This window comes from Helobdella robusta (genome assembly GCF_000326865.2).
Source record: "Helobdella robusta unplaced genomic scaffold HELROscaffold_16, whole genome shotgun sequence".
NCBI classification, from domain to species: domain Eukaryota; kingdom Metazoa; phylum Annelida; class Clitellata; order Rhynchobdellida; family Glossiphoniidae; genus Helobdella; species Helobdella robusta.
In genome coordinates this window covers 1,273,200-1,290,514 of record NW_008703893.1, presented here as the reverse complement: position 1 = coordinate 1,290,514, position 17,315 = coordinate 1,273,200, and the positions used below count along the sequence as shown (strand labels likewise).

The 17,315-nt window shown below is 33.5% G+C and overlaps 2 protein-coding genes across 2 annotated transcripts; one reads left to right on the top strand and one right to left on the bottom strand.

Moving 5' to 3' along the window:
• Nucleotides 1-1,310: 1,310 nt before the first annotated feature.
• Nucleotides 1,311-6,297, bottom strand: HELRODRAFT_169673 (hypothetical protein; the record flags this gene model as incomplete). Its single annotated transcript, XM_009015500.1, has 4 exons — nt 1,311-5,057; nt 5,122-5,322; nt 5,395-5,853; nt 5,977-6,297. 4 exons carry the CDS (start codon nt 6,295-6,297, stop codon nt 1,311-1,313), a joined length of 4,728 nt encoding a protein of 1,575 aa, XP_009013748.1.
• A 6,378-nt stretch (nt 6,298-12,675) lies between these two features.
• HELRODRAFT_169672 (hypothetical protein) lies at nt 12,676-17,023 on the top strand (the record flags this gene model as incomplete). The annotated part of the gene is made up of 4 exons (XM_009015499.1): nt 12,676-13,558; nt 13,705-14,227; nt 15,156-15,345; nt 17,006-17,023. 4 exons carry the CDS (start codon nt 12,676-12,678, stop codon nt 17,021-17,023), a joined length of 1,614 nt encoding a protein of 537 aa, XP_009013747.1.
• Between the last annotated feature and the right edge of the window lie 292 nt (nt 17,024-17,315).

The window sequence follows — 17,315 nt, the reverse complement described above, 5'->3', positions numbered from 1 at the left end:
AGAAGGATGCTAGGGATGAGGAAGATGAGGAAAAATGTGAGCCAGCCAGGCCACTTTTTTATTTATCCTATTTTTTATTTAAATTTGTTTTTTGTTACTGCTATTACGCTACTGAAAGTTCTAAATGGTTTTTAACAAGAGTAAATCAAATTATTTAATAATTCATAATTAATAATAATAATAATACAAATTCCCTAGTTCTTAGGCTCTACTCCAATCATAATCTCTTCAGATTATATTTTGAAATAATTTCATTTTTATATTTTATTTTATGTAAATTTGTTCGATTATATTTTAGATGAATTCCATTTTTTTCCATATTACTTTAACGTTTAATGCGGTTTAAAATCTCATGTTAATTAATTCTAGTATTTATTTATTTTCCAATATTTTATTTGTTCAACAAAAAATTTTCATTTTCATCAGCACTAGCCACTTTGTTGAGGTGCGTCCAAGAGCGTTTGACAGTGTTGAGGAATGAAGAAATGCCATGTTGGCAAAATCTGTGGAGACTTTTTAATTATGCTCCTACTGCTGCTGCTGCTACTACTACTGCTGCTAATGGTGGTGATAGTTATGATAAAAGTAATGTATTATTTTATTAAAAGACTGATTTAGTGTTGTTTTTAATTAATTAATTGGTTTATTTTTGTCGCTATTATTGTTTTGTTATTTTTCTTGTTTTTTTTTATGTACAAATCAAATTTTCTGATTTTATAATTTAAAAATTTTTAATCCAAAGGAAAGATCGAGAAAACTTTAGGAGAGTTCATTGAAATTCATGATTGAAACTGTTATTGCTCTCTTCCGATGTAACATTTATTGTGCATCCACACAAACACACATGTGTATCGATTGTTAAATTGTTAAATGTTTCATTTTCGTCTGATACAAAGCGGTATGGCAGTTCAATTTTTTGAATGTTAAACTTTATAAGCATTGCATGTTAAATTTATTTTGTTACCTTATAGTGCTTATTTTTCGTGTTTATTATTTTGGCAAGTGCTGTTTACTGTTTATTTTAATACTGTTTATTTTATAAAAACGGTTTTGTGATGATTGTTTTTCTAATGTAGAAGAATTAAGGCCAAGTTTTATTTGGTGGTTTTATTGTTTATGGTTGTTGAATTTAAATTAAGGTTTTGTGAAATTAGTAAAACAAATGTCAATGTTGTTGTCTATTTTTTATTTAAAATGTATATTTTTATTATATGATGGCCGCATGGAATGAGTAAGTTACTTAGTGATTTGTTGATAGATAGATGACCCTGACAGATTGTTAGCATGTAGCCTTCCATTCCATTTGAAAGTTAATCTTTTTTCTTTTTCTTTGACTTTCCACTCGTTACAGAATTCGATCGTTTGCTCTTTGGTGATTCAATTGCATTTTTCAAAAGTGGAAATTCATCGGAGCAAGTCAGGCAGAATTCTACCGACTTGGTGGCTTCGACGATTTCTTTGGCGGTGGCGATCAAATCTCGATTTAGTTCTTCAATGATTATGTCGTTCTTTTCTTTTTCGTCTACAATTATGGTTGGGTGGTGTTGGGGGGTGACTTCTACGTCCATCTCCTTGCTCTCCTCCTTGAACTCTTCGACGTTGTCCTGGACAGAGGCGTCCAGTACGGGGTCCACGTTTGTCTTCTCGTCGTCAGTTTTGAATAGAGAACTGATGATGTCTAATTCAATGCTCTCGTGTTTAGGTGACGTCATTTCTTTTGTCTCTTCATTCGAATGGCTAAAACTCATAGGTAGGGATGTCGTGTTTTCTATTTTATCGACGACATATTCCAAATCAAAGTTTGATTTGTGTTCATAATTTATCTCTTGTTCTCCGCTCGCCTCTGATTCATTAGATTCCGATCTGGATGGGTTGGGTCCCGTGTATGGAGGGAATGAATCGGGATCCACGAATGTGTTGTTATCTGCGTCCGTTCGCTGAAGTTGGTTAGGATTGGTCGGCTGCAAAAATGTAAAGTTAGAACTTGTTAAAGAAGAGAAAGCGTAACTGGTGAAGTTGTTGTAGAGTTTGACGATGTTCGAGATGGTTGAATCAAATGATTGCAGCAACATCAATCCGGATATTCGCTGTCGCTCCGGTCGACTAGATTGCGGAGAGAAGGAATTGATGAGGGATTGTGTTCCCACGGTGTACGAACTTTTATAACAATCACTTTGCGAATACAGAGAAACAACGGGCGTTTCTGGGTTGTTGACTAGTGACGTGTTGGATTCATTTTTTGAACTTTCCTTCCTTTTGTTTATCTTGTATTCCCAGAAATATTGAGGTACTTTTGAAGAATCGGATATTGTTTTTCTTATGTGATGCGCTTCGTCATCTGAAACTTTTATATCCTCTGCCGATTTTTTGAATGTCGGCGAAACACTTTCAGTCGGTGATTTTTCTGCTGGTTTTGAATCATCGGACGCCTGCACGGAGCTGCTGTCATTATCAGTTAGCGTTTGTACCTGCCGAAGAAAATTTTGTAAAAACATTTGCAATTCTATTTCTTTACGCAAGTAATCTAAATCTTTATCCGTTTTAACGAGCTGATTTTTTACAAGATCGTTTTTTTCAATTACTTGCAGATTTAGAGTTTTTTTCTTTTCAGTTTCTGTAAAGTTTTCTGAAGCAGGCGGGCTTAATTTGATCATATCTTTAGGACTGCTCTTATTCGTTAAGCGAGGTTCGTTAGATCTACTTCTAGATATTCTAGTTTTTGCGTTCGTAACTGGAGCGACAGAAGTGAGTTTAATTTCTATCTTAGCGGGAGAGGGTTTTCTTTCTACGATGGTCCTTTGCGGAGAGATTGCTCTAATGGCCTTTGTCAGTACTTCAGCTGATTTATCTTTAAGCATAACTGCCTCGGCTTTAAAAATTCTCATGGCTTTGTTCAGTGAATTTTGAAGGACCGCAGTGTTCTCTGAAACGTTTTTCACTTCTTTTTCGATAAAATCTAAAAATTGGTGAACTGGAGGTATTTTGGTTGTGTTGACATCATGCGGTTCTTTGTTCGGCCATGTTGATTTGCCGTTAGGTTTGATTGTTTTAATATTTCCATTTTGATCTTCCTTTTCATTTTCTTCGTTGTCGAATAAACTTGTTAATATTATAGTGTTGAAGCTGACCTTCCTCTCTCGCTTGTGACCAACTTGATCCTCCTCCTGGCTCGTTGTGTCACTGTGGTTGGACTTCACATCAACTACACGCTTATCAATCAACGTTTTGAGGCTTGAGTTGTCAGTGTCTTCGTTTATTTTATCAAAATCACTTGCTTCACACTGAATGGAAGCGTCTACTAAAAAGGTTACTGATGTTTTGCGGGCGTTCTGTCCGCATTCTTTAGTTGGTTGCGGCAGTGGTGAGGCTTTCTTTTTCAAAATTGGTTTTGCCTTGAAATCTTCCTCGGAAGAGGCATGAATAGAATTTTTCGAATCAGAAAGCAAAACTGGAATAATTGAACTTGGTAATGGCTTTCTTACAAGTTTTGGAAAGTTTAAATTATCGTCCAGGCTGCTTTCTGATGTTTGGCTTTCAGCTTTAGTCGTTGTTGCTTCGATTGTTTGAGTAAATTTATTTCTGCCAAATTTATTTCTTTTTAATTTTTTAGACTTTTTTCGACCGCTAAACTCATTTTTTATTATACGGTCAGGAAAACTAACAGCGGATTCTTCAGTTTTGCTGGATTCTCCTGATGTATCTGAAGTCTCATGTTCGGTTTTTACGTTTCGTCCAAACATTTTCTTGTTCTTTTTGTTCCAAAATCTGTATTGATATTGCTTTTTGAGCCTGTTGGTTTTAGCCGATGACATTGAAGTCAATTGTTCAATATTCAATATTTTTTCTTCATCCGTAACATCAGATTGCAAGATATCTCTTATCAGAAGTAATTTTGTGGTGTGATCTTGTTTGACGCCGCGATTGTAATCAAAATCCTCTTGACGTGAGGGAGAGAGAATTTCATAACTGTCCATCAACGTTAATCTTGTTACGGCTGGTGTTGAAGATAGAACTGCCGCTGATGTTTCTTCAGCTGATCCTATTTGAACAGCCATGGATGCGTTGCTAATTTTTTCATCTTCTAAACATGTTTTATAACTGGTTTTTGTAGAGAACATTTTATCTTTTAATTGCTGTAACCGTTGACAAGCTGCAGAAAGTTGTTGTTTGCCCGTTGGATAGCTGGATGATGTTAAAAGTTTCTCCTTCAATGACCTGTTTTTAAACTGCTCGACTACATCACTGGTTGTTGTCAAGATTGTTTCCAAATTATTATTTTCGCCTCCTGTTCCGTTTAATTCCGTGTTTATAGTTTTTACTTTTTTACTTTTTCGTGGCTCATCATTTTTGCATATGTCTAACAATACCGGCTCATTGTCACAAATTCCAAACAAAAAATCGTTCAAGGTCATTTCTAAAACCGACTGGTTCAAATCTTGTTGATTGCTTAAAGTAACTTTTAGTGAACATGTTTTTTTCTCTTGTGCATTGGTTGACTGTACGATGTTATCCGTTTGAACAACATCTGATGGGCCAGAATTTTGATCAAAAAGTAAATCAATTGCAATATTGCTTCCTGAATACGTGTTCTGATTCTTTGGTTGCACGGACATCTGTAAAGATTTCTTTTTCTTTAGTAAACGGTTGAAATCGTCAAAATTAATTGTTCTGCCTTCCTTTTTAATGTTATTCTGCAGACTGAGAGATGTCCCGATTTTTTTAGAAGCACTGTTATCGACGTCTTTCATTAATTTTTTCAATAAATCTGATATGTCTGTTGCTACTTTTCTCACTTCCGTCGTTTTATTTGATTCAATCAGTGGCGCTTCTTCCTCTTCGATCATCTCATCTGAAATGTGTACTTTCAATTTATCCTGTTTAAGATCATTGAAGAGATACTTAAAAGCCATTTCAGAGCCTGAAAATGTTTTTTTCACGCTATCTTTTGGAAAATAATATCTCAAATTTTTTGGCGGAGCTAGAGCATCTGTAATTATTTTTGGCAATTTTCTTCTCGGCTTAACATAATCGGTTTGTTGAGTTTTAGATACTTGATTCTGGAAATATTTTAAAAAATTATTAACGGCTCAAATATTGAAAGACTATCAACATTTCTCTTACTTCTGGTTTAGTCAGTTTTTCAATGTTTTTCATGTACTGAAAAATTTGTTCTTGTATCGTCACTTGGGCGTTCACAAATTCTTCATTTTTTTTCTCAATTCTGTTAACTCGATCGACAAGAGCTGATTCTTGATGGATGAGTTTTTCGAAAATTCGAATCATATCTGGCACATGCTGAACTGAAGATTGTACTGAGTCCTCCTAGATTAAAAAATAAAATAACCAAGAAAATTCAAATAATTGCATTTTTATTTATTAACGCTATATTCTTACGTCAATTTCAGCGACTGATTCTTCTTTTATGGTATACACTTTTTTCGTGTGTTCATCTTTAACAGCTTCCTTCTCATCGGTCTCAGCAAATTCGATTTTGCTTTTTTCCGATTTTTTGACATTCGTAATTTGATGCTTTTGTTGTATTTTATAGAATTCCTTATTTTTCATCCAAGATTTTGCCGGGAGTTCCGGTTTAGTTATATGAACAAGAGTTTTAAATTTGTCGGATTCTTCATCGGAGTTTTCAGCCGAAGCAGTTTCTTGTTTCTCTTCTTCATTCTCAACTCTTTCAACGTCATCCATTTCTTCGTCGACCAGGTTTTGTGGTTTTAAAAATTCAATGACGTCCTTCGGGGTGGGAGAGTACTTTCTAAAATCGAACAGCGAACTTTGACCGATTATTCTTTCATTAGTGGTTAGATACAAAAAGAGATACTTATCATCCGATGTCTCAACCTAATATTATTATTAAAATCTAGTTAACCGAATGTAATTGAAATTTTTTTATCCGTGAATTACTATAATGAAACTATTAAATAAAATTATGATATTAAATAATTTTGATGCTACTGCACTAACTTCGATATCTTCAGGGTGGAATACGACAGTTCGAGCAAGTGGTCTATATTTAAATGTCGGTTTCTTCTGGGCCCATTTAAAACCGACAAACTCGAAGCATTTATCTAAATGGCGACAACATTTGAAGAGACCCAACCAGTCTTCGGATTTCGGGTTGAAACTTTTCAAGATGGTGTAGTTCAACACTATGGACTCGCCTGTGATATAAAACTTTGGTATGTCCACGAAAGTTACAGGCTGGATGCAGTCTTCACATGGTACCTCAAAGTTGAAACAAACAGGTCGATTTGTTTTGGCGCTTTCGGAGTTTCTCGAAGGCATGTTGATGGCACTTTTCGGTGGTATATAAAACGCTTTAATAATTTTGTTCAATCTTTTAAATAATTTTATAAAACATTCGAATAATTTTTTAAAATGTAAATAAACATACAGACAAGTGGAATCGATCAGATGTCAGCTCCGGAGTGCAGTTTCATTCTTTCCTACCCACAATCCCAGTGCACTTTACTTCTTCAATTTTTGCTCAATTTTTTTAAATTTATTTTATCGCTTTTTATTTGTTGTTATTTATTTACTCGGCTAGTTTACTTTAATTGCGGCATCTTTAAATTACGTCTAAATAATAATTCGGATTATGACGTCATCAAAAGTTGTCAAAGACTATATAAATGTTTTATGTTTCATTGTTTTTGTTCAAAAGATAATTTTATTAATATTTTTACGAGAATTACTTAAACATGTTTTTGCAAAACATTTGGCACATAAGCTACTACTTTTACTATTACTACAAATACTATACAACTGCCAGTCTGATAATAATGATAACAGTAATAATAATAAAATATATGATAAAGTCCGGCTCTGGACTCAGAGATGAAGCAGAAAGTCTCATTATAGCAGCTCAAGATCAGGCACTATAAATATGCGATACCATCAAAAACGTTTTCTTAACATGAATTTCAACAGCAAATGTATGTTGTGTCAACAGCTGTAGGAGCATGTCCTAAAAGAACTTGGTCAAGAACCTGAAAAGGTTGTCGAGTTTGACAAAACAACACTCATGCACGAGATGGCCATAAACACCGACTGAAGTATTGGGGCTAACCGGCCAGATATCATACTCTACAATAAAAGTAACAAAAAATGCCTGCTTATCGATGTTGCTGTTTCCAATGGCACGAATGTTGCTGTTAAGAACTTTGAAAAACTAAGCAAATAAAAATCTCTTGAGATCGAGATTTCACGTATGTGGAACACAAAAACACGCGTGATCCCAAAAGTAGTTGGTGCATTGGGAACTGAACAGGGGATGAACTGAATATATCTCGATGAACTGCCTGGAAAGGAGAGTGTTGCACAAGTGCAGGAGATGGCTCTACTCGCTACTGGCTGCATACTTCGAAAGATTCTAACAACAGGAGACTAAAATCCTACACCTCAGGAATCCGCTGGACCCCCGGTAGATGGATGCCAGCAGAAGTTTCTGAGGATAATAATAATAATAATATTAATAACAATAAAAATAATATAGATAATCTTTTATAATTTGTATAAGATTTTTCAAAAAAAAAATATGCCTTCCATTAAAAAACTTTTTGAAACAAACCTACCTACAAATCTTATCATAATAATACATGCATGAAAGCTCGTACTTTTAGCATATTATTTATTTGATGATGATAATAATAATCATAATAAATAGTTATATCAATAAGTAATAATATAAATAATAATAAAATAAAAATAAAAAGACGACGGCATTTGAAGAATACCCTACGATAAAGATCTCGTCATAAAATATCTACTAAATACTTTATCTCGGATTTAGAAATATTTCATTTCTTCAGGTACATAATAATAATAATAATAAAACATAAATAATAATTATAATATTAACATTTATTATTTTTATTATGCATATTATGTATATTATTATTCTTACATTTAGCTCATTTGAAAACTGTAAAAGTATGGACACATCAAATGAAAAAGAATGCATTTTTCATTTTATTGCTGTTAAACTATGCAAGTGATGGCATTCCGATCATTATAGACCGTTTATTCGTTCGATCAATCCTTTTGTCATCCCTTTATTTATTCATTTGTTCATTTTATTCATTCGTTCATTTTATTCATTCACTCATTCATTCATTCATTCATTCATTCATTCATTCATTCATTCATTCATTCATTCATTCATTCATTCATTCATTCATTCATTCATTCATTCATTCATTCATTCATTCATTCATTCATCATTTGTTAGTTTGTTTTTCAAAATTATATTATCAACTCTATGATATGACGTTTTTTATAATTCACGAAATTTTTTTGTAGACGACGAATACCAGCCATGCTAGAGTGATGAAATAATTATTTGATAATTCACACGAATATTTCATATCTGCTCACACGTGGTTAATAGTTACCGAATACTTAATTTAAGATATATATACATATTTGAATGAATGATGATTGACACCAAGACACTATGATACTGTTCATTGATACAAGGGGTTTGTTTATTTCACCATGGTATTTATGATACCTTTAGTGATGTTACTGGTGTTTCCAGTTAAGAACTTCACAGCGCCAAGATCAATATCTCTGATTTAATAATTATAACATTTCTCAAAATAAAACGCTACATAACTCTTTGTTATTTTACCTGTGTCAATCTATAACCTCAATACGTGACGTCATACAGGTGGTAATTACGATATTTCTGTCATGAAACGTAGAAAGAAGAGAGAAAGTGAGAGAAAAAGAAAGAGAGAGGAGAAAGAAAAAAGAGAGAGATGAAGCATCAATGAGTCAATGAGACGATGTTTACAGTACACTATATCAAAATATTTCGCCTGCATAATTAACATATTTCTGATATTTATTATTCTAATAAAAATAATTATTTACATTTAGTTGTTATAACCTGTTAAATGTTCACTATGAATATTAACTTATTATAATTCGGCGCGAAACGCGTTGCATCTTGATCGACTCACTGAAGCGAAACTGTGCACCATACTCTAGAGCATACTATATTGCATATATATGATACATATATACAAACTATATTGCATATATATATATATGTGTGTGTGTGTGTGTGTGTGTGGGGTGTGTGTGTGTGCCTATATGTGTATGTATGTGTGTGTATGTTAGTATGTGTGTATGATGTGTCTATGTGTGTCTACATGTGTATGTGTGCGAGTATGTGTGTCTGTATACATGTGAATTTGTGCGTGTAGGCCTATATATTTCTTTTTTAAACTTCTATATAACATAAGTTCATTTGATGAGGATGGTATTATCATTAAACATTAACTACTTCTTGTTAATTAACAGTAAACTTGACAATAAACTTAATACGTTAGTACATCAGTACTGTCATCAGCGTGCTCATGTACTTGTCACTTTAATGTCATGAAAGTTGTGCTACTGCATGTGATGAAGTTAATGTCGTTGCTTCACTTGTCTAGAAGCTTATTAGGGCGTATTGCTCGGTAGTGTTATTGTCATTGTAGTTATTGTTATCATTGATGTCATTTTTATTACTGTTTTTGTTGTTATAATTGTTCTTGTGTTGTTACTGGTGTTGTTCTTTTATAAACACAATTATTTAAACACTGTCTAATTGTGTTAGTATTATTATTATCATCATTATTATTACTATTATTGTATAATTTTTGTTTAAACATTAGTTTAATTATTATGAAAAATAGAATTGAATTGAAACAAAATCATAATAATTATTATTTCTGTATGAATCTACACACAAGAGCCAGGCAAAGATGCGCATGTAACGAAAATGAATAAAATATTTCATATATACATACATACATATAACACATACACACACACACACACATGTATATATGTATATATATATATATACATATATATATATGTATATACATATATATATATATGTATATACATATATATATAAATATACATTTCACAAAAGAGTAGCCAAATACTTTACAATTTATTGTAAGCAGCGTTTTTGTTTTTAAAAATTTCCACATTATCCGCATTACGATTGTTAGTGTAATTAAGGTCATTGTTGTCATTGTTGTTAATGTAATAATAATAATTATTATTATTGTTATTAATGTTAATTATTATTTTTGTTATTAGCGTATCATCGATTTTGTTATCACACACACGCACATATGATAACATCATAGCATGATAATATCGCCGTTTAAACTGCGCATAAAATTTTAAATAAATTTATTTATTAATTATTTGATTAGTTAGATGTTTAATTGATAATAAAATTAGTTGATTTATTCAATTAATTAATATATAGTTATAAAGTTGATGAGTCATTTTCGCATTATTAATATAAACATGAACAAAGTTAAAGCACGTTAATTCGTTTGCATAAACCTCATAGATCTAGTTACTAATGTGTTTATTTAACAATCATCATTAACTAATTAAAAATGTCATTGTTATTAATTAATTATTACGAATTAATCATTAATTTATTTTAATTAGGATTAATAAAATTTGGCGAAAATTGATGGGGCCGATGGTAAAAAATGTAACGTATGAACCCCCACAGGTATTTTTGTGATTTTTTCAACTATTTATAAAATGATTTATTTTATCTATAATCTCACTAATTAAGAAAGAGTAACACAGTGTATTGTTGTTGTTATTATTATTGTTATTATTATTATTGTTAGCGGTTGTCGTCATCGTAATAGTAGTAGTAGTAGTGGTAGTAGTAGTAGTAGTAGTAGCAGTAGCAGTAGCTGCAGCAGCTGCAGTAGTATCATCATTTCCTTGACGTTCAACAGCGCTTCTTAATGAATTTCGCAAACAGATGGGTCTTGAGATCCGCCCCGAACTTCAAAAGTGATGTGGCTGTTGTCAGAGGAGGAGGTAAAGAGTTTCAAAGAAAAGGGCCGAAAAAGGGCAAATGCAGATTTAATATGGGAGTGTTTAACACGAGTTAAGAAAAACTTAGGAAATAATTGAGATTAAAATGTGTACATTAATGTGCAGATTTAAAAAATCATCCCATATTTTATTGGTAGCCAATGCTCAAGAACAAGTTATGGAGATAGATTTATGAGAAAAGATAGGGGCACGAGCAACTATAGACGAGCAGCAAAGTTTAAAACTTTACTTAAAGGATAGAGTGTAGAGTCAGGAAGACCATAGTAGAGCGGGTTACAATAAACAATCCTAGTTAAACCGAATGAAGTAACAAGTAGGAGAAATGTAGGATCGTTAAGTGTTGTAGCAGTAGAAAAAATTTTTCTTTTTATCAATATTATTTTTAATGACGGTGTTGTTATTATAGTCTTGCTAGTACTATTAAGATTGATGTTGTTGTTGTTATTATTATTAAAGATTTTATTATCATCGTTGTTGTTGTTATTATTATTTTTCATGTGAGAATTTTACTCGAAAGAGCTAACAACACGTGCAAAGTAAGCCAACAAGACCAACGATAATAATTGAATAATCATATAAATGGATGTAGGCTTGAGGATCGTCAATTAAACTTCACGCATGTATAACGTAATGTTATTTGCTCTGTATATGATGCATGCGCTAAGGTAGGTTTCATTACTTTTTAAAATATATTATGCTTAATTTTTTAAACATTTGTACAAACATTCAGAAATATTTTAAATTTTTCATTTGTTGACTTTATGATAGCTCCTACTAGAATTTTTAGAATTCGGTGAAAAAATTTTATTTAACCAATCTTCATCTACATTACATCAATAATGATAATTATTAAATCAATTGTAAACAAAAAAATGTTTGTCTTTTGCTATTTGCTTGAACTAAGTCTGTCTTGTGTGCTTGATTTAATTAAGCTTCCACGCCACCTCACCTGTTTCGCACGCAAGCAGAACTGAACGCGTAGCAAAACATTTCATTCATTCATTCAATAAAAGTGTAAAAACATTCTCATCTTTGTTCTCTGTTTTCATTTTCTTTTTCTCTCTTTCTTTCTTTCTTTCTCTCTCTTTTTTTCTTTTTTTTCTCTCTTTCTCATCTATTATCTCTGTCTCTGTTGCCTCCTTCTTCTCTCTCTCTCTCTCTCTCTCTCTCTCTCTCTCATTCTCTCTCTCTCATTCTCTCTCTCTCTCTCTCTTGCACTCTTTTTGCATGTATTTGTCTCTCCCTTCTCTAATGCCTAATCAAACAAACGTTATTTATTAATAAAAGTTTGTTAGCTCTTCTGATAGGTACAAATTTATTTTTTTAAGGATGATGACGCACGTTCTCTCAATTTAATTTTTTTTTCTTCTTAAAAATTATTTAAATTGATAAAATATTAAAGATTGTTTTTAATTCGCAATTTTTATGCTGACAGAAGTAATTATAAATAATTTGTGATTTTAATTTAATTGAATTTAATTGATTCAAATCAAATAAAAAAAAAATAACCACATTTTAATCAACAGGTTTGCAAGAATTTAAATCAATCGACCAACAAATAAATAACATACTACTTGATCAACCAACCGACACCACCTACCGCCAATTAATTTTTTACTGTTTGTCAAACATCTGTCCGTCCATCCGTCCATTTTCCGTCCATTCTTCCATTCGTTTATTTATTTTTCAGTTCATCCGTCCATTTATTCATTTATCTTTCTTCTTTCCGTCCGTCCATTGACTAACTTACTCTCCCATCGACCCTGCCACAAATTCGCCCCCACAATGTTTGATGAGGAGACTTACCGCACCGCCATGAACGTCATGGATAGGGACTCCAGATCCGGTCAGCACTCCATCATCACTCCCCAGCCCTTCATGGAGCACGTGCCCACCCCACACTTCATCGACCTCTCACCGAGCATCAACCACAAACTGGACCGCCCCGACAGCAGGTTCAACAGCACTTCCAGTAGCGACAACTACAGTTCGAAGGAGAACCGGCGGATGAAGAGCGGCAGCTACGGCGACTTGATCGGAGTTGAACATGGAGATCACAGGTCCTTCAATCCTTACCTCAGCAGCCACAACGACAACATCGACGGCAACAGCAGCAACGTGCGCAAAGATTGGGCTGAACAAATATTCAACCGCAACAATTACGGCGATCGTTATTACGGCAGACCACCGTTTCAGCAACAACAGCGACATCAACATCGACCACAGCAACAATTCAAAAACAAGCCAGTGAGTCGATCAATAGACAACATCGAGCAACAGACGCAGCAACGTTACAGAAGTGCCACACAGTACCGACCACCACTATATTCACCCATGAGTTCAGACAACGAGGGCAGGTCTTCCAGTGACTACTTTAACAGGCAGTGCAGCGGCAATTCGAGGACCGATTACAGAACAGTCAGCGAGTCGGAAAATCCGAACTCGTTCCGACGCCGGTATTATGAGGAATCGGTTTCATCGGATGATCGTTCGAATGTACACCCATCTCGATACACGATGAAAACTCAACAACAGCAGTTCGAACAGATGAATTTGAGTCCCAGGTCAATGATCAGTGGCAGTGAGTCTGGCGATGAAATTTTGGTGGTGAAGAGAGCAGGTATGGTGGGAAACAAGTTCGAGATGAAACCACCGATTGCAAGACAAGGTGGTTTTTTAATTTGTTGACTATTTATATTAAAAAAGCAACTGAATTATATTAAATTATGATTTTCGAACATTAAATATTATACTACATCAAATTTTCAACATTCAAACGTGACTCATATCTTTTTTTATTCACCTCAACTTAAGCAATTCGAAGCTACGGCTCCCACAGCCGATTGGACAGCAACAACAACAACATCGGAATGCATTCCAACAACAACAACTACGACGACAACCGCAACGACACCTCAGCAGATCCGGACAGGATAGCACGTGAATATTGGGAGAATCGTTGGACTTCGGGCGACTACGGCAACAGCAGCAGAAACAACAACCCCAGGTACTCGCATCGACAACAATACAACTCTTCTGACAACCTCCTCAACAACAATTTCTCAAGCTCGTCAAGAGAACGATTCTTTTCAACGAGAACATCGTCAAACAACAGAGACAACAACAACAGCAGCAACAACGTTTCAAACAGAACGGTTCTTAAAAACGTCAGCAACAACAGCAATGGCAGCAACAACGCCAACAACGATAGCGGCGTTGGAAAGGACAAAGAACTTCTGAAGAAAATTCAACAGGAACTTGAATCGCAGAGGATGAACTGGACAGGAGAGATTGATAAGTTGCTCTCACCAATGAGTGCCGACCTAGAACGAACCAGGTCAGTGTGCTTCACTCGTCGCATTCTATTATTTCTTGAACACTTATCAATTTGTGAAAATCGTTTCTTATCACAAAAAAATTACAATTTGGGATTTTATTTGTGAAATTATTATTACTCTGATTTCAAATGTTTGGATGGTGTTTCTTCTGGAAATTGTAATATTTTTGGCGAAATGATGACGTTATTTATAATGATATTAGTGATAACCGTAAAGGAAACGACCATGGTGTTGACGAAAATTGATGATAATAATAATAAAAATTATGATCATGATAAAAAAATGATTAACGAAAATTGTATTTTTAATGATAACAATGACGAGAATAGTGAAAAAGATGCCAACACGATAGAAATTATGTATGTATGTATGTATGCATGTATGTATGTATGTATGTATGTATGTATGTATGTATGTATGTATGTATGTATGTATGTTTGTATGTATGTATGTATGTATGTATGTATGTATGTATGTATGTATGTATGTATGTATGTATGTATGTATGTATGTATGTATGTGTGTGTGAGTGTGAGTGTGTGTGTGTGTGTGTGTGTGTGTGTGCGTGCGTAATCGTGTGTGGTCGCATTAATTGATGAGATATTACATTAAATTACATCAACACACGTGATGTGACCGTATTATTCATGCCATTAAATTGATTGATGATATATTGTGAGGTAATTTGTTGATGTGATACATTACATTAAACCAATAGTGTATGCATTAATTGTTTCAAATTTGTTCTATAGTTGAATAAAGTGTCGTATTGAAGCATTATATAAATAGAACGATGCTACCGATTTTTAATATCAATTTTATTTTTTTTATTGACAATTATTTCATAATTTTTTCATAAATTTTTGTGTACTCTTGCCGAAAATATCTATAAATAATTTTAGAGAATAAGTGCGTTCAATTTCTCAGATCCCCCTTTGCAAGTTACACCAACTCGTCCCCATCACCTTCGTCCCCATCTTTGCACCCCACCTTCAATGCCGAAAAGAACAGTTTTATCGATACCTCGGGCCCTATGGCAATCTTCAAGGCTTTCGTTGATGTCAGTGACTACCCTACCAAGTCTGTGTCCGTCAGGATGGATAACTGGAGTAATAAGGTTCGTTCGTTTGTTTGTTGGGTTGTTTGGTGGTTTGTTGTTGTTGTTGTTTTTGTCTTTGTGTTGTTGTTGTTGTGTTGTTGTTGTTGTGTTCCCCTTTTTGCTGGTTTATTATTAATTTTATGGTGCCCTGTAGTCTTGATATTTGTTACTTTAAGATCGGAGTAGGCGTTCTGTATTTGTAGCAGTCAGTTAATTTATCGATTGCAATTTGGTCAGTTGAGTTATCAGTTAACCAACTTTTCAATAAATAAAAAAAATCACCGAATAAATCAATCAATCAACCAATTAATTAAACAAACAATTAATTAATTAATTAATTAATTAACCAATCAATCATTCATTCAATCAATCGATCAATCATTCTGACCAACCAATCAACCAGGTAATTGTTGAAGCCAGCCAGGACGAGAATCCAGTAAGTCATGTAGCCACGTCATTCACACAAAAAATTCCACTGCCTAAGTATGTACATATATATGTGTGTGTTTGTGTTTATGTGTATGTATGTGTTCCTATCTGTATTTGTGTGTGGTGTGTGTGTATCTGTATGTATTTACGTATGTATTGATATGTCTAAACTCGTTTGCACATCTATGTATGTGTTTTTAGGTGTGTATGTGCGTGTGTATGTATGCGTGTGTATGTACGTGTGTGTGTGTGCGTGTGTATGTACGTGTGTATATGTATATGCATGCGTATATTTATATCGGTAACTTAAGAAGAATTCTTTATTTGAGATACCTGGTTCAAACGCAAAATCTGTCAAACTCAAAATGAGTCATTCATATAAAAACTATATACCTAGATATTATTAATGCGTGTATCGTGTATATATACAGTGCAATTAGTATATGTGTGTGTGTGTGTATATGTGTAGGTTTGTACTTGTGTGTGTATGCGCGTTTGTGTTGCGCGTATGTGTGTGTGTTCATGTATATGTTTGCTGATCCAAATATGCGTAGGTATAAATTTTTTCTAATCAGATATTCAAGTAAAAAAATCATATTTAATTATATAACCTTATATTGAGTTGCTAGATTGGAGGATAGCATTGAGGATAAAAATTGAAATTCACGTGTGTTTGTATGTTTGTATACGTCTGTGTTAAATTAATGTGTGTGTGTACGCTTATGTACGTGTGTGTGTGCGCTTATGTACGTGTGTGTGTGCGCTTATGTACGTGTGTATGTGTGTGTGTGTGCGCTTATGTACGCGTGTGTGTGTGTGTGTGTGTGTGTGTGTGTGTGTGTGTGTGTGTGCGAGTTTGACTACATGTAAACATCATTCATATTGATTAGACATGTATGTAATTCGTTCTATTCGTTCGTTTAATTGCATTCTATTTGTGTATGTGTGCATGTATGTATATATGTATGTGTGTGTATATAAGTGTGTGTATATATATATATATATATATATATATATATATATATGTGTGTGTGTGTGTGTGTGTGTGTGTGTGTGTGTGTGTGTGTATGCGTGTAAGTTTGTCTGTCTGAATATCTGTCAACACTTTCCCACGTTTGCCTGTCCAACACGAGCAACAAGTAAATAACACCTTAAATTATTAGTCTACTACTACTACTACTACTACTACTACTACTACTACTACTACTACTACTACACTATGGACGTTGTTAGCATTGTTCAATTTTAGGTTTTAGCAAAATCGTGAAATGAGAAATTTTTTAATGCAATACTTTAAAATGATAATAGTAATAATAATATAATTTAAATGAATAATAATATTAATAAAAATGATAATAAAAATAATAATAAAATTAATGATAATAATAAGAAGAATCATCATCATCATCATCGTCGTTGTCCAGTTCATTCAACTAGTCATCAAAAGCTATAATAGCATCATTCATCATCATCACCATTATCATTATTCATCTTTGTCATCCTCATCGTCGTCCTCATCATTTCATCATTTATCATTTGTTTACACACTCATACACACA